Source organism: Mesitornis unicolor, unplaced genomic scaffold (genome assembly GCF_000695765.1).
Source record: "Mesitornis unicolor isolate BGI_N332 unplaced genomic scaffold, ASM69576v1 scaffold33884, whole genome shotgun sequence".
NCBI classification, from domain to species: Eukaryota; Metazoa; Chordata; class Aves; order Mesitornithiformes; family Mesitornithidae; genus Mesitornis; species Mesitornis unicolor.
The window spans coordinates 64,342-87,766 of NW_010180039.1; the positions used below are offsets into that span (position 1 = coordinate 64,342).

The window sequence follows — 23,425 nt, forward strand, 5'->3', positions numbered from 1 at the left end:
ACAGAGGGGTAAAAAAAAAGACGACTTTTGATTTTTTTTTTTTTTTTAATTTTTAAATCTGTCAAGCTGCCTTTACAGTGCCTCCCCATTGTGTAGCACACGAGTAAAATACTTAGTGAAGGAGAAATGGAGAAATCAGTGTTCGGGAGAGAAGATGGGCAACAATTTTTTTCTCACTTTTACTAACAGCTTTACCCTTTTTATGAGGAAACAGCAAATTAGGTGCTTGGAAGAGGAAACAAAAAAAATGAAGTAGAGGCAGAAAAATATTCAGGAACTGTGCCATTTTCTAATATGGTATACTCACGAAGAGAAATGGCAGCGTGAAAACAAACCGCGTAGTCAAATGACTCTGCATTACAGGAATGAAGTTGGGAGAGTTCCGTCTTTAAGGTTTCTCTTAATATCCTTTCTATTTTTTGTTGGGTTTTTTTTGCATTCTTCATTGCTGCTTCCCAGGATAAATTCTTCCCCCTTGCACAGCAGCAAATACGAAGTCTGTATTTACAGTAGCACAAGCCCCTTAATAAATAGTGTTGGGTTTTCTCACTGCACTTTTCTCTCTAAGCTGTCTTATTAGCATTATTCTTCATAATTATGCATATGTTATATTTCTTGTATGCCTTTTATTGTATTTCAAAAGAGAGAACTTGACCATAGTGCTGAACCAAAAGTGTGTACAGGGATCAGAAGATCTTCATAATTTCATGATGTGTTTTATTTATAGTATACTTTGGTGCGTGTGCCTTCCTGAGTTCTTGGAATCATTTATTTTTCCTTAATATAAAGATACAGTTATTCAGATGATGATGATAGGACTTGGGCCAAATCTCTCAAATTTGCAACAGATCTTGTGGTCCTTTTTGCAGATTTTCATAGGATTAGAAGTTTAGCAGAATTCATTTTGAGGGAGATTTTTTGTTTATGGCCTGACTAGTTCATTCCTTCACCTCCAGGTCTATTGTTGCAAGCAATATTCTCAATTTTTGTATGTTTACTTTAAATCAAAGTGAGTCTGTTTGTATAAAATAAAAAATAAGAAAAAAAATTGTTCCAGTAAGAATGCCTGTAGAAGAGCAGAATGGAAATCTTAACAAGGTATTTGTCACAAGTAGATTCAGTTTTGAAGGTTAATTACGAACCCTCATGTTTTTCGGTGCAGGTGCTTATAGCAATTAAAAGTAACGGGACTGTGAACATAATTTTCAACTCTGATGAAGCTCTTCTGTTACTGTTACTAGTTCCCTCTTACTGTGGCTGTTGCCTCCTTGGAATTTGTAAGAGCCTTTTATAGAAATTAAGTGTGATTTCCGTTTCTTTTTTATTTTGCACAGTTTAGAAAGCTGTAGCTGAAAACTCTCAGTTCCCTGAAATCCTTTCTTTGCGACTATCACTAAAATGAATGGCAACAGCCGGCCCCGATTTATGCACTACTGTGGTAAACCATAAAGATTCCATATTTGTTTTATTAAGCCCTATGGGCTTGTAGCAGACCTAGGGCCCAGAGATGCACAGCTTCCAGTGCAATGCTAATCGGATGCCTCCAGGCAGAGAGGCACTGACAGGATTGAAGTAGTAAAACCAAACAGTTTTCTGTTAACTTTCTAATGTGATTTGTGTAGTTTGAGACATGAAGGTTTCGTCCATAAATTCTCCTGATGTCTTTTGGGCCTTTAAAATAATCTAATTCTCATCGCTTCTTGTGCCAATGCATCGGAACTGTGAGTATCCATGTCCCATTTTTCCCTTGAACATGGAATGTAAGGGAAGTGTTTATAACAGTACAAATGCAAATTGCAGCATTTAAAACCTCTTTACAGATAGTATCAAAAGGAACATTTTCAGAGCATTTGAAATTCATCCTTTATAAGCATAAATTTAGGCTTTAAAATACGTAAAATATTTTGATTTATCAACACTTTGCTAAACTATTTTCCATGTAACTTGGTATCAGGAATATTGGTTTTATCCATTTCTGGGTGATAGAGATACAAACTTCGGATTATGTAAAGATCTCAATGCATCTACTATAATTTTTGTGAAGTTTATTAAACTACTTTAAAGATTGTATAGTCTATTTATTGTATGTATGTACATACAGTCTGATACTTTAAAAAGTGGATTCCGTAAAACCTGGCTCAGTCTTGTTTAGACTATTGAATATCGTTTTAGCCTTGTGCACTGGACTCTACCTCTGTATAGGAGAATTTTCCATATTCTTAATTAGTACTGATTCTGTGATTAACTTGGTTATGTTTCTTGCACTAAGAATTAAAAAAAAAAAATCTGCTGTAAGTGTGGATTTTTTCTTTAGTTTAAGTTTTGATGTATGAATCCTTTACATTTAGGTGGATATTTCTTTCCCTCATGGTTATAGAATAATTCTTTGCTTTTTCTTCTGGTTTGTTCCAGGATTGCCAAAAATAAGTACCTGTCCGTAAATCTTAATGAGTGTCTTTTGTTTGCAAGATATTCTTTACCATGTAATTAAAAATTAATTATTATTTAGGACTGTGTTGTGTTTAATGTAGTTTTTTTAAGCATTACTGTATGAAAAATGCCATTGCAAGGTTAGAGAATCACCTGGGGTGTGAGAAGGGAGGAGAATCAAATAGCAGTTTAATTAACAGCACAAATACAGTGTATTTTTCATTTCAGAACCTGAAACTACATTTGCTGTAAATGTTCTCTGGATTAAGGTTTTCGTTATTGCTTTGGTCACGGGCTCAGAAACAAAAAGGTGTAGGAGATGTAATAAACCTGTCCCTTCAAGCATCATTGTCTTAATGAATTATTTTCCTATGTTGAGCCAGAGGGCCATTTGCTTGGTCACTTATGCATTGGTAATTGGATAAATATTTGAAAAATGCATCTTGTAAGGATTTTTATTCATGCATCCCTCTGCAGCTCAGAGGTGTTTCTATAATTCCTCTTTCCATCTGCAGGCTTGTTTATATTTCATTTTTTGTTTATATTACATTTTTTGTCAGTGATGCATGCCAGTCTGACAGACGCTGTTCTTTGGGGCTGAGAGCGCTGGAATCTCGTGATAAAGTGCAAAAAGAAGAAAAAAGTCAAATCACCTTTTCCCCCTTCCACAAACCCTAGTTTTCAGTCTTTCAAATGATACTTGTTTTCTGTTGCTAAAAACACAGAAAATCCTTTCGCAAAGCAAGGTAACAGTATACTTTTCAATAATTGTATTTTTAATTTCTTTTTATTTCTCTTTTTTTTGAGAGAGAGAGAGATCAGCACATATGACTTAGTTTCCCTTAGCTTATTTAGCTTAGTTTATCATCTAAACTAAAAACATGATGGAAGAACTGTTTAAATTTTTTGGAGTCTTAGTTCAGACTTTGGTTTTAACACCTCTTTCTGTACTTCCTACCTTTTCTGATGCCAGAAACCTCAGATATAACCCAAATATTAGAAGTAGCAGAAACCTCATCAGAAAAGGGTGGTCGTGTATTGGTGGCAGATGACAAAGCCACATCTGGTAGTATTGGCTATATATTAAAAATAGCAGAATGTGGGAGGGGATAGAGGAATTGAAAGGGCAGTACCAGAAAAAAAGCCCAAAGCCTTAACAGCTGAAGAAATAATTATTTACAATTGTCCTTCATTGGTAACAAACATTGCATTTTCCAGTGACGTGTTTAAGCTACTCACTGTAGTGCTGGACATCCACTGCAGACTCATGTTGCTCTCTGCTTCGTAAGAGTGGTCTTTATGAGGGATTCACTTGACCTAGCTTTTAACACTTTTGATGTTTTGAACACATTTCAGTAATCAGAATTTTTTTCTGTACTTTAAAACATCTGCCTACTCTGGAGTGGAGTGCCCACTTAGTGTCTCCAACAGGTTCTGAGAAAAAACTCAAGTACTAGCACAAACATACCTGTGTGGATGTGTCCTAGACATATGTGGGAATGTTAGAATCTTCACCCAAAGTGCAGTAACTGTCTTCCTGCTGTTTCTGTTTTTTTGTTTCTCCTACTGAACTACGTCTTGAGGAGACCAGAGAACTGATGAGAGTTTGAGTTGCGTAGACTAAAGGTAATGGCAGAAGATGTGTAGCGACCACTGTTAAGAGAAAATGCTTTAAAAAAGGAAATAAGATTTAGAAGAAAAGCTACTGATCATAAGGAAGCCAAAAGTGAGAGCTGACATAGATAATGATGCTGAAAATGATTGTTTCGTAGTGTGTATGAATCTGCTTTTCTGGGTCCTCTTCTGAGGAGCTGCAAACAGTGACTGGTGAATCCCAGAACCACAGCTTGAACATGTGTGAAGGCATTAGCCAAGAAAGCCATGCTTGAATTTACTTGTGTAGTCTGGGCTTGGTCATCAGGCTCTTCCCATTAAAGAAAGCAGAAGCAGGAGTCAGGTTGAAGAAAGGCAGGTGAGAGAGCAGTACAAATAGACTGTTTCTTGTGTTCCTTCTAGAACGGTTGGTCTGATGAATTTTTATGTGAAAAAGAGTTGTTTTTTCATGCCCTTTACACCATGTGTAATGTGTCTCAGCATTACCAGCAGAGACTTTCAACTGTTACTAGCTGGAGGTACTCTTTGGTGATGGTTCGCTAAGCAAGCTTCTTGATGTGGCTATAGATGACAACGGTGTTCCTGCATTTCCTATATGAGTTGTGCATAAGGCACTGGACAGTATCTCTTATGAAGATGTCAATGGTCTTTACAGATTTAGAGCAGCAAATAACAACGAAATGTAAAAATTGTTTTTGTGAAATTACAATTTCTGGCTTACTCATTGTATTTACATAATTTAGTTTCATACTTTGTTTTGTTTTGTTTTTCCTTGCATCTCTGACACTTGGGCTGGGGTGCTGCAGTAACTAATGCAGTAAAGCTTTGAAGCTAGGAAATCTTTGGGACTGGCACTGCTTCCTCTGAATTCGCTGGCAGTGAAGCACCTACTCAAAAGGCAGATGAAGACTTACTCATGTGACGAGTGCTTTACTAAACCAGGCGTTAGACATGTCCTTCGCATAAGAGATTTTGCAGCGCACTTAAGTCTAGAGCTAATTCTTCTCTTATCTGTTTGTTTTCTTGCTTCACTGCCACTGAATTTTCATGCCCCTTTGTTTTAGACAGTAGTATAAATCATTCCTCATGGAACCAGTATCTTGGGAACTGGCAGCTGTGAAACACTGCTTTCTATTTAAGCAATACAGATCATCCTGTGACCACATACTTCTCTTTTGTGTGTTTCAGGCAAACTAAGCATTCTTCTGTTGAAAAAGAAGAAGCCAAAAAGATGGGGATTGGTGTACTTGAAGGGTTATGAGGCAGAATTAAGTGTGCATAGTTTTAAAATAAACCAGGAAAAGGAGACAGGCAAATTTATTTCTATCTTCTATGGTGTCAGTACCGAAAGGCATTAATGATACTTAAAGTAGGATGATCTTGTTAAATTTCTTGGGCAAGGAGTTGGAGGGATAGTTGTCTCCCTTCAACTGGGTGGGATATGCAGATTGTATTGCTGTAAATCGTAGGAGGGGAAGACCAGGTTGTATTGAGCAAAATGGCACAGAAGCAGCATGTAAAATAGACACACCAAATAATTTTGAATATTGTGCATTAGAACTGCAGGACTATCTTGGTGCTGATGTCCAGTCTAGCCGTGTTTGGAAAGTATTGGTTGTCACTTTACTTGTATAATTGCATCCTGTTCCTTTTGAAGCCTTATAGTAAAAGGTCATCCTGTGGATACAGCAGCTCTGCTCACTTTATCAAGTACTAGAATATTGTCAATAATATTTGGAGTTAGACTTAAAAAAAAAAATAGAAGAGCTCCTGTTAAGAACAAAAGCTGCTGGAGGTAAGTTGGCACTGCTGTGGAGCTTTGTGAAGAGAGGGGTAAAGAGAGTCTCCTTCTTGTGACACCTCCCGGTATGTGTCAGTGACACTTCTGAAGTCACAGGGTTGGAGGGTGAGAAGTATTGCAGACACCACACCCCCTCCTTCCCCCCCCAAAAAAAACCCAAACCCAAGTCCATTAAGTCCGTTGTTGTAGTTACAGTGATTCTGCGTTAGCAGAGCTAAGAACAGAGATGAAACATTATGTTCCAACTTCTTTATGTGGTCGCTTTGCACAAAAGTGGAAATGGCTTAAATTTGCAAATCACCACCAGCATTTGTAACAGTAAATATTTCACTCGTATTATTACTACTACACAAGTACATATCTCATATATTACTATAGGAATGAATCCACAATCTGAATGTGTACTTTAATGATGCTTTATAGGGCACTGGTTCTAAATCTGTCCTCTAAGAAACTTACCAGGGCAAGAAATCAGTTGTGAATGTTTTTCTGAAATAGATTGCAAATCAGCATCTAATTTTTCCATTTCAGGTTTTTTAAAATAATTTTCCGTGTCAATTTCAGTATGTGAGTGTGCGCGTAAGCATTTATTTTTGGTATTAATTGCATTAGATAAGGAATTTCTATGGCAGTTGCTAATAGAGAAAGCAATTATTTTAAATGTCATTTGAACCTGTTATTTGCCCGCCCTAAGGAATACATTTGTCTGGATTCTTCGACTTCCTAAGAATAGGTAAATCCAATGATGCAAGATTGCAGGTTTTGACACTGTCCCCTTCATATTGTAAGATGAACACTGAACCTTTAGCAAATTACAGTATAAAATGAAAGCTTCAGAGGGTCTGTGCTGTTTGTGTTCTCAGGTTATGTACACGTGAAGTGTTAAGTGAAGTGGGGTCTGTATAATTGGGCAGACCCAGTGCATCTCTAACCTCAGGCATATTTGCAGCTCTGCGTGCATGCACACACCCGGCCTCCTCCCGTGCCGTACCTGGCACCGCAGAGTCTGCTGGGTTCTCGGGTCCCCGTGTGCTGGCCAGGGCTCCGGGCATTTTTAAGCAGCCCTAATCTGGTCTCCCTGCTCCAGAAGCTGATATTTGCATTAGCAGCAATGCTGCAGTTGGTGTTAGATTACATAGATCATGGGATCATTAAGGTTGGAAAAGACCTCTAAGATCAAGTCCAACTGTCAATTCAACACTACCATGCCCACTAGATCATTGGTAACATTGAATCTGGAGGTTGTGTCAGGAATTGTGAAATCTTTCTTTTGCATTTCAGAGCAGAGCAGGATTATTAGCAAGTGCATTTTGTTTGACTTATTCATCTGCACATCCTTCAACAGTGTATATAATGGGTTTTGTGCATTAAATCAATGCCTCAAGAGCAAAGAGAGAGCTGAACTGACACACCGAGCTCTTGTCAGGCACTGTTAGGTACTTGTAGTTACTTTATCCGTGTTAGAGAAGTTGAAACATCTAAACTTGGAGGATGAATTAAATAATGCTGAAGGTAAGAGGGCCAATTACTTGAAGTGAAAATTATCATTGCCTACTTCTGAGCATCGCAATGTGGGACAGGAATCCTTGCAGATCAGAAATAGATGTCATGGGGATTCTGCCACAAACCACTAAATGGAGCATTAGTCAATATGTAAGTAACCATAACATTAAGCAGTTGGCCTTCTTAGCTATTTATGCCATGGTTTACCTTCCTGGCAAACACTCCGTATTGTTTCCAAATGCTTTTGCTTGGCAAGAAACAAAGCAAACCTCAGAAAACAGGTGGAGGCAGAGGTCAAGAACACACCAACAGCTCCCAAATGCAGTGTTCGATGATGTACCTGCTGTGTGAGATTGCCCTGCCCCTGGACCACACCAAGAGCTGGCCCTGGGGGGGGGTGAGCAGGCCTGATGGGCTCCCAGCTGCAACCTGGCTCAGAGATGGGGTCCTGCAGGGAAATCCACTCCTGGTGATTTTCATCTGTTTTCTTTCAGTCTCTAAAACAGAATCCTTCAGGATCCACATTACCCGTTTGGGTTAATGTTAAAAATTTTCAGTGGCATAAATGAGAGTTGGATATTGAACTCCTGTTAATTTTATTAAAAACTAAGCCATCAAGCTGAAATTTATTATGCTTTTCTCTTTAAAACAAAAAATCCTGGTTGTTACAATATATTAAGAATACTATTGCAGTAACAGGGAATTCCTTGTGTCCTGCCTAGTGAGTTTTGAGTTCATTATCTGTGATTATTAAAAATGCTCTTTGGGGAGAACATAACAGAAACCAGGGACCCTGTAGGCAACTAGCAAGGTAGGTCTGTATTGTAAAGCAGATGTTCAGAGGGGAGGGAAATTAAAATCCTGACATTATAGTTTGGTTGCGTGTTTTGTTTTTTTTTCCCAGTGTTGTGGAAGTTGGCCAAGCTACAGTTTGTTTAAAGTACTTTATGCAAGGCCACTATAATAAACAGACGATTAGCAAGTCACAGATTAAGGTCAAAACAAATCTCATAAAATCAAGATGAGGTTCAAAAACTCGTTCATCTATTGTCTTATAAATTATATCCGATGACTACATGCACATACATAACTTGTATATCCTGATATTGATGCAAGAAATTTACTGATATTTTTCCCTAATAAGATACGAGTAGCAACTATGGGGAATATTCAGTTTTTCCTTCATTGTTCTTTAAACACAGCTGAAGATCAAAGTCTCTCATTGTGAAGCAGTATGATAAAAGCACACATTCTTTTGAGAAAGAAGCACTTTTCTAAATAAGAATTTTGTTATGTACAGGATAGAGCACTTTGTGGAATTTAAAGTCGTATCATCAAGTTGTAGATGAGATTTAGAAGAATGTACCTTTTGCCTTCTACATTTGAATGATTTTAACTTGAAAACGACATTTCTTCACATGCAAGAAGAAAACCACAGTCTTTACTACCTGCAGTGATTCCTGAGGTTTAAACTGTATGTGAAATAAAGAGGAGGAGGCGAAATCACATTTCTCTTTTCAGCTCCCCTTTTTCATTTCTGTGTTAGTTTTGCCCTTTCCCAATGGTGCCCAGTGGGCACAAGCGTGCAGTTACAATTCATCTGTCCCCAGTGAAAGAAAAAACAGTGTCGGTGTTCAGTAACAGAGACAACAGCCTAAGTTTTGTGTCTTAAAATGATCAGCAATGAAATACAAGAAGGTGTAAAGAGCTCTTATTTTAACTCCCCAGCGGCTGCCTGTATGTTAAATCTGGGATGACAGATTTATTTACTGATACCCAGGCTGGACACAATAACCCTTTTGTTGTGTGTGTTGGAAGCAGGGATCTGTTTGCTCTCCACAAACCTGGCAATGTTCATACTGAGAAGCGGTAACGTGTAAGTACTAGAGTTAAAGCACAGTCAGCCAAAGGTGTTACTGCCATCCACTGTTTACTGTGAAATCTATTTCCCTATTACTTGAGGCATTTTTCTTACTTAAACAATTTCCACAGTCTCAGTGAACAGTGCTTTTTGCCTGCCTGACCATTGCTAGGTTTGGACCTGCTTGAGTGAAGAACTCAGCCTCTCATTTATGTTGGATGTTGGGTATTAATGAAATGTGTTCACCAGCTTAATCAGAAAATTCAGGATCCCAAAATTTTCCAAACCTTCAGAGCTGAATTTCCACTTTGCAGAAATGTAACTGTAAAACTTGGTGTTGAATGTTAAGTGCAAAATAAAAAAAAAAGCTGGAATCTCTCTTAAACTAGATTTTTTTTTTTAGAGTTACAGCAGAGCAAATTTCAGTAATAATGTCATGTGCTGGTGTACCTACCTATTTCAGTGGGAGTTAAGCAGGTATTAATAATGTGCTTTTGAAAATCCCATGGACTCAATTTGTACTTCTATTACTTAGTAAAATTAAATACTTTTGAAGACATTGGCCCCAAGCTCCTGAATGAGAATATACTTTCCATTACTCAATTTCCCTTCAGATCAGTCTTGAAATGTTTAAAGTTCTTGGTTGAATAGCTTTGAGGCTGCTGAACCAGTTCTGACGAAGAGCTGCTTTTTCCATTTGTTGTCCTTTTAGAAGCAGGTTCCCTTTAGAAGGATGACATTTCTGAACCTTCAAATATTTACAGTAAGGAGATCTGTTTGAGGCAAAGTAAGAGTTAGAATAATCTAAATCCTTAAAATCATGCAGCAGAACACAGTCTTTTTTTAGATTTACTAAATGAGCAGAGGAAGAGGGAGACACAAGATATATGCAAGAGACTATAGGCACCAGGACTAAGTGCCCAAGGTGACTGAGCCAGTGTGGAAGTTTTCAAGTTCAAGTCCAACCAATACGAGCAGTTAAAAATGAGCTGTAGGCTGCTGTGCTGGCTGTCCTTCTAGACTGTTTCACGCAGACACACACATGCATTTATAGGCATTTGAGCATGTGTGTATGTGTCTCCTTCCTGGGAGTGGAAAGTAGACAGAAGGGGAAGGGGAAGAGGGACACGTTCTTAGAGAGTTTCTTAAAAGACCCTCTGAACTCTGCCACTTCTGGGGACTGAAGGGTTTGAAGCTGAGTGGTAAGGAGCAGGAGCGCATTGTTTAAGCTCACCATTGAATACTCCATGATGGAAAACATTCACCGATCCCCTGCCCCAGTCTGTGCAGGCTCCATAGCCCTAACGCTGGAGTTAGTTTTCTTGCTTTCTCCATGCCTGTGTAGCTATGAGAGCTGTTCTGGGGGAGGCTACTTTGGAGCGTATTCCTCCTGCAGTGATTATCCGAGTGGCAGACAGACAGAATGCAAAGTGTGCAGCGCTGTGTGTGCCTGTGTGAAGCAAGGGCTTTCCACGCCCTGTTGACTTCTTTGCCATGTGTGTGCTGCAGCAGGCTTTTACACATGTTGTGGGATTACTTTGAAGATTGTCCGACAGGTTTATGTGTGAGCACATGCACTATGTCTGTCTAAAAAAGAACTTTTGTTCTGGACAGCTTTTCCTGCTGCTTGCTATTGTTCTTCATGGCTGGCTTGTATTCCTTTTCCTGGCCTTTTGCTGTACTTTACCAATTTTAAAAAATAAAGCCATCAAGATGAATTGCCTTAATTTTAATGTTTACTGTCCCTTCTGAAAATATTTTTTCCCCTGAATTTACAGATCTGAAGAGCTACGTTTACTGCCAGATTGGTCACTAATACATAACTTCTGCTAACTAGAAAATTTCTGAATAGATTTTGAAATTAGACTTTATAGTATTAGATATGCATCTATGTTTTTTCTTTCTTAAATAACAGTCTGCCAAAGAACCTGAGCTGAAATACTAGGTCCCCTTCTGAATCAGGGAAGCTGCCATGGTGACCCGTTTTTGCCTTAACATTAATTAAACTGGTAGAGGGAGGTTGCTTTATTGTCAGGTGCTGTGTAGGGTGCAGTCTCCTGTGGTAACTCCCACTTTGCTGCACTCACATGTCATTAGTGTGGGTGTTGACTGGGTAAGGCAGATGTGGTTGGGACTTGCTATGTCAGAGAAATGCCTCCTGTTTCCAGAGGGTTTTGGTGTGTTATGTAGACTGTGGCACCCTTCAGGTGACTGAGTTTTTGCTGGACTGGGAAGCCCTGAAGTGGCTTAAAGCAAACTGCACATTATCTCTGAATGTCATTTGGAGCCAAGGTCTGGGTGAAGTCTCTTTGCTGGTCTTTGTCCAAGTAACCCAAATCTTAGCCTAGGGACGTGGCACAAGTCCACGGTGACATGCAGCTCCAGTAGCTCAGAAGGTTTCAGTGGGTCACTCACAGCGATGGAGTCACATCTGTGAATTTTTGCAGTATCAAGCTCTTGATCTGTGGTAAGGGGTTAGAAATGTGGACAGCAGTTGTGAATTTTAAAATAGATTTAACTGCATCATCTTAAGTTTCATAGTTGGTCTCTGACAGCTTTCCAGTGGCTTTTAGGACCCCTTCTAAAACCAGACACGATGAGGTACCTCTGGATTTCAAAGATTAGCTTTAGCCAAAACCATGTCTGTGTTTTGTACCCGTCTTTGTTATTTAACTAGAATTCAGTGCAAGTTCACAGATTTGGTAACTGAACTTTATTACAGCCTGGGAATGGTTTCTGTGAGGTTCTCGTACTGGAGCATGTATGGAGGGATGGGGCTGTGCATCACACGCCCGTCCTGTGGTGTGGAAGATGGTGCCATGCCACTGCAGAGCTGGAGTCCTTCTGCTCCTATATCCGTGCCTGTAATTTTGCTCTCCCTTTTTACTTACAGGCTTTACAGATGAACAGGAAATACAAGGAACAGCTAAAGACAAACAAAGGCAAGTGTATGCTGAGTATCTTCAGATAAAACATGGACTATCTTCAGATGGGAACCCTCACCTAACAGATGAAGGGATGAAGAAACTGCAGTCTATGTTTTTGCACAGACCAAACACTGCATAACGACCACCTCAGCCTGTAGCCCAAAGCTGGACTGATGACAAGGACCTGTAGAGCAGAGCAGGCCCATGGCCTGGTTTTTTGTCCTCCTACAGACACGCTGGTGCTTCAAAGGCAGTTTTTGTCTCTGCAGTGCCCTGATGTTGCCTATGTTTATGTTCCTTGTGTTTCCTTTACCAAACTGCTCCAGATCACAGCCAAAGAGGTCTCTAGGTGCAATGACTCACAGTTTGCTCTCAGGTGCCTGGGATCACTAGGCAGACTGGATCTCTTCACAGTCTGAACTTGGGAACAAGACACACCACAAAAAGGAGAAGTGCTGGACTGAAGTAGGATCTGAGCTGTCTGGAAAAGCTAGAATAAAAAAGCTAAAGTTGTCTGGAAGAGCTAAAATAGAATTTAGGCTTTCTGATGTAAATCCAGCCCTAAGTTAGGCTGCACAGTGAGTCTGGAGAGTGATGCTTCTTGCTTTCTTTTGGAAGAAAAGGGGCCATCCTACCTCAGCACATACATTCTGGGGTATCAGATGATGTCGCCTGGTGTAGTCCTGCAGGCAACAGTTTGGAGGCTTAAATCTCTAGCTGTGATCCTTCTTTCACAAATGTTAGAGGTCTCGGCAGAAACGTGCAAGGATATTTTAACTGGCAATATTGACAGAAACAATTTATAGTCTATTGTGTGAATGCAGCTGCTGAGCATTCATACCATGCCACCATCTTGGCATTCCTCACTCTATTTTTGACAAAGGATGTTTAACCAGGAATACCTTCATATCTCAGTGTAATTTATATCTTAGCCATTTGCATCTTCTCTCTACTCTCTTCCTCCAGCTTTTCCACCTTCCCATGTTTCTCCTCACACACACATATCTCTGAAAAAAAAAATTGTGTGTGTGGGAAATGAAGCTAGAACCATCACCACACACTATAAATACAACTCAATAGTGGAAGAAATGGTTGTTGGGCAAATATTTTATATAAAACAGTTCCGAAATTGAGAAAACTGCTGTATTTACTACTGCAATTAGAAATCTCTTTACATAGTTAATGGATAAAGAGTTTTTAAGTGCCATCCTTTCAAACTACACTTTTAGGGTTTCCTTAGGATGAGGCTCACTACAGAAAGGATGCTCAGTGTGTTCTGCCAAGGCATCGCACGTCCTGTGAGCAGAGAGCTGGAGAGAGCTGTATCACTTGCAGACTCTTTTTTTCTGCTGGTTTTTCTAGTGATTGGTAAGATTTCCTGTAAATAAGTGTCCATATTATGTTTGTCCCTACTACAGCACAGACTAGAAAGGACAGAATAACACATAATATCCCATAAGTAGTTCAGCAGTAGGTGGAAAATGGTAGCAGATTATTTTCCCCAAGGGAATCAGGTACAGTGGGGGTGAGGAAAGGAAAGATGAGAGTCTTATTTCCATCTGTGCTTTTTTTGTGGGGCTCAACACAGTCATACAGTATCAAGGGCACACTGTGCAATTGTCCCAAGCAGTTAAACACCCCTGTGGGGCGTCCTGTGTGTGGAGAGACAACTCCTCCACCCATTGCTGCACAGGCTTGAAAGGTTTCCAGGTTGCTGTATTTGAGTGATGTGCAGAGTACCAAGCAGTTTAGGCAGAAAGAACTGAGGTAAATTAAGAGTATATGACTTGTGGCATCTTGAAAAGCAGCTTATTTTTTTTTTAATTTCATTTTATGTTATATCTGATTTTACTCTATGTTGTCTCTTCTCATGCTTCCCCTGTTTTTCATCATGCCTGCAGGAAGGCTTAGCCCTCTGGCTGGCTCAGCACACAGGAGAAAATTTGGTGTGGCTGTGATTGACAAGGCCATGATGTCCTGTCAGGGAGGCTGTGTTTCAGAAATAAAATTGCTTTGGGAAATTGCAATGGGATAGCTTCCAGTGAGCTACACTGGAAGTGCCTTTCAAACACAGTGATGCTCGTCCTTCTGTATCCCCTTTCCTTCTATTATCTATCTGCAATTCTTCTGGGGAGACAGAGAGGTCTCTGGTTTTCCCTGGTCTATGTCTTTCTTCCCTCTCTCCCCTCTCCCTGTCGTTCATCACTGAAATATCTCAGCAATGCCAGGAGGCTGGCATGCCCCGGAGGGTAAGAATAGTCTACAATGGCCGAGATCACTCCTGTTGTTTGCCTGCTTGCAGTTGCATGGGAAGAGGAGCCATGCAAGAGGTAAGAGCAATAGGACTGGAGAAGATAGAGCTTTTGCAAGACAAACTGTTAAAGCTTTAAGAAGATTTGTTCCAACATCCAAAACTAAAAGTCCTGTTCAAATCATCAAAATCATCCTTCATCAATATGTTGGTATGGCTGGGTTTTTCATTTCCATCCTTGACCCTTACAAAAAATTCACAAAAATTATTTTTTTTTTCTTTTTTCTTCTTACTTCCCTATCTAGGTCTAATCTCCTTTGGAAATGCCCAAAGCATTAGGACATCAGGAGCTGGAAGTGTTGTGAGCCTGTCCAAACATGGAGCGCTGGGACTCACTGGGATTTTTGGTTGTCACACTCAACTACAATGTGACTATTGTAGGTAAGTACTTTTAAAAAGCTCTTTATGATCCTTACAATAAGAAGCTGCTATTTACATATGTTATAAAAGTGGTTAATGTCTTTCTTTTCTTGGTAAATAGAGTCCTACTCCTTCTCTGATAGATACTTTCTGAACTTTATGAAATAACTGCAAAGGTTTTAAAATTTGGCTCTTCTTGGTGCTTGAACTTGCAGTCAGCTCTAAAGGCTGTTATAGGGATCATGGTGAAAGCACACAGAAGTGATGCTTTGTTTATACTGCATGCAGTGAGGAGTAGAATGTATGCAATAGCTTTAATGATGAATTACAAAACTTAACGGAGGGAAAAATAACACCTCTCTCTTTTACAGGAAGCAGTTTGTGGTTTATTACCATTGTGGTTAATTACGATTGCTTTTCATGCTTTATTTTTATCAATGAACAAAGTTCACATGCATTTAAAAAAACCACCAAAACAGTTTGGTTTTGCTCAGCTAACAGTGGCTTGAGTGATTCTTTTTTTTCCTTCTTATTTAAAGAAGAAACTGCTCCTTTTTCAGGGGCTACTTTGAGCAAAGTGCGAGTCAGAGACAAACTTTCAAGGGCCTTTGAAGCCCCTGGGCCGCTGCTGGAGGTCGTGCTGTGCATCCCAGAGCTTCCAGCGAACTGGTAGACTGGGTGGTGAGGGTTTGGTCTACAACGTTTAATCAAGATTGAGCCATTAGGGAAGGCGATGTGTGGAGGGGTTATCTCTAAAATGTGTGTTGTACCAAGCTACTTCCTAAAGAGGCATTGATTTTTCTTAAGCAGCACTCCCTATCGTATGTGTTCTAATTAAAAATTGATAGCGAAGTAGTATGTAGTATTTTGAGCTTAATTAACTGATGTGCTTCAAACACTTTGAGGTCCTCACAGGGAAAAATGCTACCTAATTATGAAACATTACTTGCTAAAGATGATTCTATACAGCTGGTGTTTTGTACTGACATGTACTATGTCTAGAAAAGAGTGACAGCAGAGCCTGCTGGAATGCAGGAAGCTGAAAACACAGCAAAACCCCACTAAAATTCAGGTGATTAAAGATAAAATTGAAAGGCCTTAATTTATTTCTTATTAGATAGCATATTATTTGGCTAGGAGCAGCAGGTTTCTCTGATGCTTTCTCATATAGCTAATATAACCTTATCCTTTTCTCCAGCTGAAGTTTTTCCACTTCAGAGTGCAGTTTTACTGCTCTACCCCATAATCAGGCTACCAGCTGCAAATGGTTTATATGGAGTGTCTGAACTGCATGCTCAGTACATAGGTGTCATACAATGTTGCAGAAATATTTGCGTATTTAAGTTTTACACCAGCTACAGGGAAATAGCTTTGTGGAGAAATAGAAAAGAATGTCATTCAAAACAGTACCTGCAAATAATCATATATTTTATAGAAAAAATGCTTTGGGATCTGGATTTTTTATAAAGCCTTTAGAATGTGTATTGATGCTATTTCACAGACTGCCTTTAAAACCTTGTGTGCATATGAGATGTGCAGTCTCTGACCTGGGGTTTTCAGTGCATTTCTCAACTGTTAACTCCATGTAATGTGCGTCTCTCTAGTCACTGAGTCTTGCTGTTTGGCTGTCTGTGGTTACAACTGGTTTCTTAACCATTCCTTAAAGCACAGAATTAACCTTATCTCTCTTTTCTGTTGTTTGGTGTTTTTTTTATTGTTGTTGTTCCTAAGTGAGTTTTTTTTAATCTTTTCTTGGCATGTTTTAAACATATGCAAAATTAAAGCAGGGGATTATTAAATTAAATCACTCTTTCAAAACCATATAGGGAACTAGTGACAGGATTTGAAAGAAAACTTGAGAAATTCAAGTGCTAAAATTAACATCAGATGTTGAGTTTGTGCAGAATGTATTTTTATTTTTTACAGTGTAACAGTATATTTTTAGACCTTCCTACCCTGCTCAGGAAAATTATTTATTTTTTTCTTTTTTCTTTTTTTTTTCCTTTTTCTTTTCTTTTTTTTTAATAAATAACTTTGTCAGTAATACAGCAGTGTGTGTAACTTTACAAAAAACTTTTAAGAAAAACATACCCCATCCAAAGGTCCTCAAAGAAACTAGAGTCTTATTCAGAAGATACGGTCATTGGTCTAGACACAACAAAGAGATTTTGTTGGCGATGGTAAACTTTACGTATAATTTCATGGCCAAGATGAAGAACAAATACTATCTCATGGAACAATTTTTTTGTATCTAGAAGAGTTTCATACTGTGTTAGTTGATCTATATTATTGAAATAGGACAAAATCCAGAGTTATGAAACCAACAGCAAGGAAGAATTGTAAGAGAAATGGGATTATTCACTTAACTGTGAGCTCCTTTTATCAGATTTAGTCATGTTCAGAGTGTTTTTGTTAGGCTGAGGTTTCAGTTGGCATGGCTTATTGTACATCAAACTCCTACACTGTTGAGTCCAGATTAACATTATGGAATGTGTCAGCTCACACTAGTTTCAGTCCCATAAAAAAAAAGCCAAAGAGGAGCTTTTAGGGAAGGAGACAGATTACAAAGGCTGTTTCTTCAAATGTCTTGTGTATAGAGAGAGCATCACTGCATCACCTGTTTTCCCTTTCTTCTCAATGCTCTGATTCTTTTTCTTGCCTTTTCTTCTCTCCTAGGAAAGGTCTGGCTGATGGTCATAGTTCTGCTGCGCATGGCAGTGGTAGTGTTAGCAGGGTACCCGCTTTACCAAGATGAGCAGGAACGCTTTGTCTGCAACACCCTGCAGCCAGGATGCTCCAATGTTTGCTATGACTTGTTCTCTCCTGTATCTCACTTCAGATTCTGGCTCATCCAGACTGTGTCTATCCTGCTGCCTTACGCTGCATTCAGCATTTATGTTTTGCACAAGGTAGCTATGTATGTTGTAAGAATGCACTGTTTGGTGCATGGATGCAAAGGGAGTGAGGGTTTATCAAGGCCCAAAAACCTGAAGGAGCTCTGCAGAAGTGCTGTTGATAGATTAGATTGTGGTGCAGACAATCTAAGTGTCCTTAACTTTTCTGGGGCATATACTGTTCATCTTTTTTTTAGGACACTACTTGAGGCTGCCTTTGCAGCTGGGCAGTATTTTCTTTTTGGATTTTTTGTTCCTGATCGCTTTTCCTGCTACCATTCGCCTTGCACAAGCACAGTTGACTGCTACATCTCCCGGCCCACTGAGAAATCCATCATGATGATTTTCATCTGGGGGATCAGCAGTCTGTCCTTTCTGCTTAGCCTCGCTGATCTCGTCTGTGCTCTCCGGAGAATGATGGCAAGAAACCAAAAGAACAAGCTGCTGACAAACCTCGATGTAGACAACGAGTGCATTTTAAATCTCTCCCCTGTCCAGCAAAGTGGCTCATCTCAACCTCAAAATAAGGACTGTCCAGTATCAAATAGCAGTGATGGCTCCTGCTCACTCCTCTCTGAAGAGGAAGAAGAGGCTGTTCTTCATCCTGAAGTGGTCTCTCAGCAAACTGCCAGCACTAACCTGAACAGCAACAGCAATAAGCCCTGCATATCAGATCTTGCTACTAAGCAAGATAGCACTGAAGAACCCTTGTGTGCAGGTGACCACCAAGGAACTACATGCAGGCAAGTGAGACCCAGGCTTCAGCAAGACTTCATTAAAGATACGGCCCTGACTCCTCACCTTGGAGTTTCTTCCTCTGTAGTTCAGAGCAAGCTTTTAAGATATTACCCTTCAGCTGAGCTAAAAAACCCTGATGCAGAATCAAATTACAGCAGTACTAGTTGCTTGAGGTCAAAAAAGTCAGAATGGGTATAGAGCCCTGCGTGAACACTACCCTATGACACTGGCAGGACACATTATTGCTTCACTGAGGAGGTTTAGGGAGCTTCAGCTGGATCCTTCAGCTGAGGTTATGCTGCAGACACTCTACTATGCTGTGTTCTTCCATTGAAGAGGAAACAAAAACCTCAGATAAGAGTTTGAAGGATATTACCCTAAGGGAACTGTTCTTTTCAAAATGTAACGTTTTAATGTTTTTCTGAGTGTGACTTTAAAAAGCTGTGGATTGTTGCTGATGTGACTGACCTGATTTTCCAGGAGTACATGTGAACACTTGTTTACCCTAACCTAGCTTAATTGCAAAAGATTGAACTTAGAAAAGATGTGACTTTTAAACACAGTTGTACATTGTCTACTGTCAGACGGTTAATTTATCTCCTCATACTAAACTCTCTAAGCCCCCTCTAAGAAAGGATATTAAAGCAACAAGAGTAGACTGTAAATAAAATAAAAATACATGTTTTGTAGCTAAGTATTAACATTTAAAAAACCCTTGGATCTCACTGATTAAAGACTACACCTATCCATGGTAGTACCTTTCTCTGATCCTGAGGTCAACTGGCACAGTCTGATCATGTCTGAGTTATTCAACCCCATTAGCCTCCAAAACAGGGTGGCTGCATCCAGACAAGCTGTTGAGAGTGGTCCTGTGCTTGAGAGTTGCTCAGGAGATGACTGAGGTGTGCATCAGGGTATGCTCCAGCAGCTGACAGGGCAGGGGACAGAGCTCTAGTTCCCTTGCTCTGGCACTACTGACCACACTAGTGTGGATGTGCTACTGACAGCTCTATGCGGTGGTACGTGTCTCAATCTGAAATAGACACACTGGAGTCTTGATTTCTGTAGGGGGAATGAGTCACCTGACCTGTTTTAGGCATCTCTGAAGGTAAGATGAGTCACTTTCTAGATATGCCTATTTCTCCCACGATGTGATTGTCTCAGGCCTGGGCTTAGGGAAAATGGTTTCTACCTCGAGAGAAGAATACAGTGGCAATGTCTATATCAAAGTGCTTGCCCTATTCGTCTGACAGACTTCTGACATTAATAACTTGAAAACATGTTTAAATTGAGTGAATCACAGAAGATTTTATTACTGTCAGGCTTTGTGCTTTTCTTCAGTATTAATTCTGTTGCATTTACATAAGCGTGGTCCGGCACTGAAGCACTGCACTGCATGAGCTGAATTTTCTTTTAGCTACAAGTTGGTGGGGGTTGAAGGTTCCATATACCTGCAGATCATCAGTGGGAGTGGATGTGGAGGAGCATGTACTCAGAGAAATGTACTGGTGGTAGTGTCTTACCAAACAGGTTATTCAGAGTGAGGCAAGAGCTGGTATTTGTAGACGCTGCCTGGAGCTGCAGTAGCTCCTTCTCCAGTTAGACACAAGCAAAGGAGAAAACAAGCACAGATCCAGCCTTGCTCCTACTCTGCTGTGTAACAAGTTTCTGTAATGACTTGATGGCTTGCTCCTCTGGGCAGCACATCAAGGAACAACAGCTTTCACATTGTTTTTTGTCTCTTCTGCGGGCACAGAAGTCTTTAAGACTGTTTGGCTCACAATGTCTGTGCATCATTTTTCACATACACAGGGTAGGTATCCCCTAAATATCTCACTTAATTATCTCTTGTTCCTCAAAAATTAGGTAGCTTACTAGATGGACAGGACTGCTCTTTGGATTGGGAGGCAGAATTTACTTCTGCCTGTGAAGTACTTCAGGAACCTGAGGTATCCTGCAGAGGCTTTTAATTACTATCTTCTAAGTAAAGTTTTCCTCTCTATTAGCTGTGTTTGTTTCTTTTATCATGCATGCTTGTGGTACAATTTGTCATTTCCAGGGTAGGAGCAGCATTAATTATTAAACTTATCCTAGGTATAAGAACATTAAATATTTAAACTTCTCATCCTCCAAAGCCTCTTTAACGGGGTCTGTGCTGATTACACATACCATGACAAAACATTGCAACAATGAAACCTTTTGTGATTCATTCCATCTTCTCAGCTGCGAGAAGGAATGCAAGGAACAAATGTGGATTCAGTCTATCGTGTACATCCCTCGGCATGAGATATAAATAGGGTAGGATAAATAATAAATGCATTGTGGCTGGACACAGTTTGCTTTTTTGTGTCTCTAGCTAGACATCTTTTAATGACAAAGGAGTCTCATTTAAAATCGGAAAGATCCTGTTTGTGTCTGAAATGGAAAATGAAATTAGTGAACTTCTTCCTTCTTCTGTTTGTGCTTTCTTGTGAAATCGTGTTCCTCAGTTTGTGTCACTCAGCTGCAGACCTGGCTGCTTTTAGGACCTGTGGGCACTTTGACTGATAATTCAGAGTCAGTGTGATGAGCACTTGATGTGTTTATAAAAACTGCACACTAGAAGAGCAGGGTTTGTATGGGTTTTTCACTGGGAGAGTAGTGAGTTTCTGGCAGCAACAACCAGCTCCTAAGGGAATGTCTCTGAGCTTTCTCTAACAACTGTTTCCATGTCACATTTATTAATTACAAAGTCATGATTTTACAAACTGGGTGGATCTACTAGAAAGAGAAGACCAAGGGAAGATGTGCAAATGTGTTTGAACTATTCTGAGCTCCCATAGCTCAAGCAAATGGGAAGAGATCATTGGTAGGGGCATCTGCAATGAGGAGGAGGAAATGGGAAAGAACTGTTTGAAAGAACAAGGAGAATCACCTCTAATTTCTCGGTATATTCAATATCGCTGAATGTTAAGGTACTGTGAAGGTGTCTAGATGTCCTAGAAAAAGTGAGTAAAAGAACTAATAGATGTGGAGCAAGGCAGTAAGTAGATTTTTTGATGCTTAAGGAAAGATTTGGTCTTTTAAATTTGTAAATTGTTTTTGTAAGTCCTTCTAGAACATATTTCTTACTCAGGAAAATGTTACAAAAGCTGCTTGTTAAGTTTGCCAGTGTGTCTTTAAGTCTTTTCTTAGCCCATCTACTTCAGAAAAGCATTTCTGAAGATGTGTTGAGAACAGAGTACTCCTAATCCTGCCCTCAGGAAGCTTTGTCTTTCATTCAGACAAGGCTGCCATAGCTGCAGCGCAGGTACCTCTTGCACCCTGGGGTGGGTTTGTGGAACAATACAGAAGCTACAGATACTGCTCATCCAGTCTCGTGTGGTACTGACCAGGAGACTATGCAGAGAGGAGTTGAGCTCCCTGGAAGGAAGAGTTGGAACTGATCAGGAAATCTGTGATAAAGTAATGTTCACATGGGAAATGAAATTTTGATTGGAAAATTATAGAATGTGTAAAAAAAATGTTGTTTTCTTAGTATCTTCATGCATCATAGCACTTCTCTTGCTAAATAAGTATCTACTAAGCTGCTAGATTCTCAGAATTTCCATGTTTTCCATGCAGCACTGGGGGTTTCTGCAGTAACATCATGATTTAAAGAAAAAAAAAATTGCATTTCTTTTGGTTTAGTTTGGAATATGTTTTTTAAACCAAAATAGAAGCCAAACACCAAGTTTCAATCAGTTATAATCACTGTCTCCTCTCCTCACATTCCAGGTTGTGTCACCTTGATTTACTCTTATCAGCATCCTGGAAAGCTGTGACTCTCTCTACTGTTGTGAAATACACTGCAGACACCTGAGACACGTGTCCAGGGAAGGCATAATTTCCCATTGGCAGCAGTTATTCTCCATGAATCCCTCAGTTCGTACCAGAATAAGTATTAAGTCTGAAGGTAACAATGTAGAGAGATCCTTAGCGTATTCTTTGAAGTTATTAAAAATATCTGCCCTTATGTGATACATAGTTATTGCAGTGATTATCTTTCTAGAAGGGATCATTAAAGAGGATATTAATTACATTTTTATTTTTTTAATGTAATGGTTAGACTGGAGAACAGATGAATTATTGCTGCTTGTAGTATTTTAGGATAATAAAGAAATGCATCTCCAAAAACAGAAGAGTAGTTGAAAAGGCTGTTCTTTAACTTCTGTCTTTTGTACTACTTTTAATAGCCTGATGTTCAACTGATAGAGAAGTAATTTTACAATGTAATGCTCTTACATTGTAATTGAATTGCTGAAATGTTCTGCAAATTAGATGGTCTCTGCTCAAAGCCGTGGCATGAACTCTTGGCCTGTGATGCACAGCAATGCCAGTTCTGAAAAATGAGTTCACCAAGGCAGAAATCTGATTGCAAAGTATGAACCGTACCTCTACAATTAAAATTATCCAGCATCCATGTAGCTAGATTGCAATCACAATCTACTTCACTAGCTTTTGCCTCCTCCCACTTGCCTTTCTGTTTTCTTTCATTTGGTTTTGACAGGCAGGATGTCCCAGGCTATCTCCACAACTGTAATTTAGTTATGGGAGCACACATACAGCACTAACTCCAAGGGCTGTTTTATGGTCCTGTGCCATTCACAATGTGGAAATGTCAGGAGACAGAGCTGTCTCTAATTCAGGTTCTGCAGCTCACACTTTAGGTTGAATAGTGGATTAGCTTTGAAAGGCTTTCACTGATGAACAACTTATGGAGTGAAGATGGCAGCAGGTTCTGAGCTTTTCTTTAAAAACTGAAGTTTATATATGGTGCCCTCAAGAAAGATGGAGGATTTGGGGTCAGCAATCAGTCCTTTCACGTCTGACTTTCCTATGTGTGTAACATTTATTTTGTATGTGGGATTTTAGGTATCACACACCAGAGTGTGTTTGGGGATTTTCTTTGGCTGAACATGTTACTTCTGGCAAATAAATAACATTAATGGAAAGAAACAGAAGATT

At 39.6% G+C, this 23,425-nt stretch overlaps 1 protein-coding gene across 1 annotated transcript; it reads left to right on the forward strand.

Annotated features, from left to right (window-relative positions):
* The first annotated feature begins 14,764 nt into the window (after window positions 1–14,764).
* GJD4 (gap junction protein, delta 4, 40.1kDa) lies at window positions 14,765–18,637 on the forward strand. The gene is made up of 2 exons (XM_010182988.1): window positions 14,765–14,828; window positions 17,484–18,637. The coding sequence occupies exons 1-2, from the start codon at window positions 14,765–14,767 to the stop codon at window positions 18,635–18,637; spliced, it is 1,218 nt and encodes a 405-aa protein (XP_010181290.1).
* The last annotated feature ends 4,788 nt before the right edge of the window (window positions 18,638–23,425 follow it).